Raw genomic sequence first — 737 nt, forward strand, 5'->3', positions numbered from 1 at the left:
ACAGAGTATGATTTTTCAGCTAACATCCATAACGACGAAATGCACGTAACTAGGATGCTGTACTGTAAACAAATGACGTAATTCACCCCTGCAGAATGGGTAGCTGAGAAGAACACCCCAGGGTTGTTATTTACCCCAGATAAGAATAAGATATGGTGCAGAAGGGGAAATTTCCTTGATAATATAACGTTAATACTATGTAAAGCCAATGATTCCATATGGTAAGGCACTGTAATGATTAAAGATGTAGCTGCAGTTAACATTAACATACTTTGAGTTCAGGACTGTAGGCAATATCTTACAATGTGCAAATTGTATATGGAGGGGCGAGGTCACACGCTAAAGTTGACAGTTTGAAACTTACCTATGCAACATGTACAAAATTCTCCGGTACAAGCGGAATTCACAATACGATCATTTACACCACACTCTCGGTCGTCCACACACTTTCCTCTGCAAGTGGCAGGTGTGTCCGGGCAATTTACATTGGGAGGAACACAACATTTGCAGTTGAAGCCCGTGCATCCGTTGGGAAGTTCCGATTCTGCATTTAAGCAATTCTGGCGACAGACACCTCTCTGAGCTGTGCAGTTGACCTCTCTAGTGCAGTCTGAAATGTAGGGGTGAAACTCTCACATGACAGTACAAGAACAGAAGCGTGTTCTAGACATAAGAGAGAGGATGATGATGAAAACTATTAGTAATTGAAGGAAATCGCTTTAAAAAGACACAGATAG

The 737-nt window shown here is 41.5% G+C and overlaps 1 protein-coding gene across 1 annotated transcript in view; it reads right to left on the reverse strand.

The window, feature by feature from the left end:
• Positions 1-737, reverse strand: part of LOC119591727 (balbiani ring protein 3-like) — a gene marked incomplete in the record, with an annotated part of 83,966 nt that overhangs the window by 55,419 nt on the left and 27,810 nt on the right. The window contains 1 exon segment of the mRNA XM_037940476.1: positions 365-610. Within this exon segment, the coding sequence (XP_037796404.1) occupies positions 365-610 (246 nt within the window).

This window comes from Penaeus monodon, chromosome 29 (genome assembly GCF_015228065.2).
Source record: "Penaeus monodon isolate SGIC_2016 chromosome 29, NSTDA_Pmon_1, whole genome shotgun sequence".
Taxonomy (NCBI): domain Eukaryota; kingdom Metazoa; phylum Arthropoda; class Malacostraca; order Decapoda; family Penaeidae; genus Penaeus; species Penaeus monodon.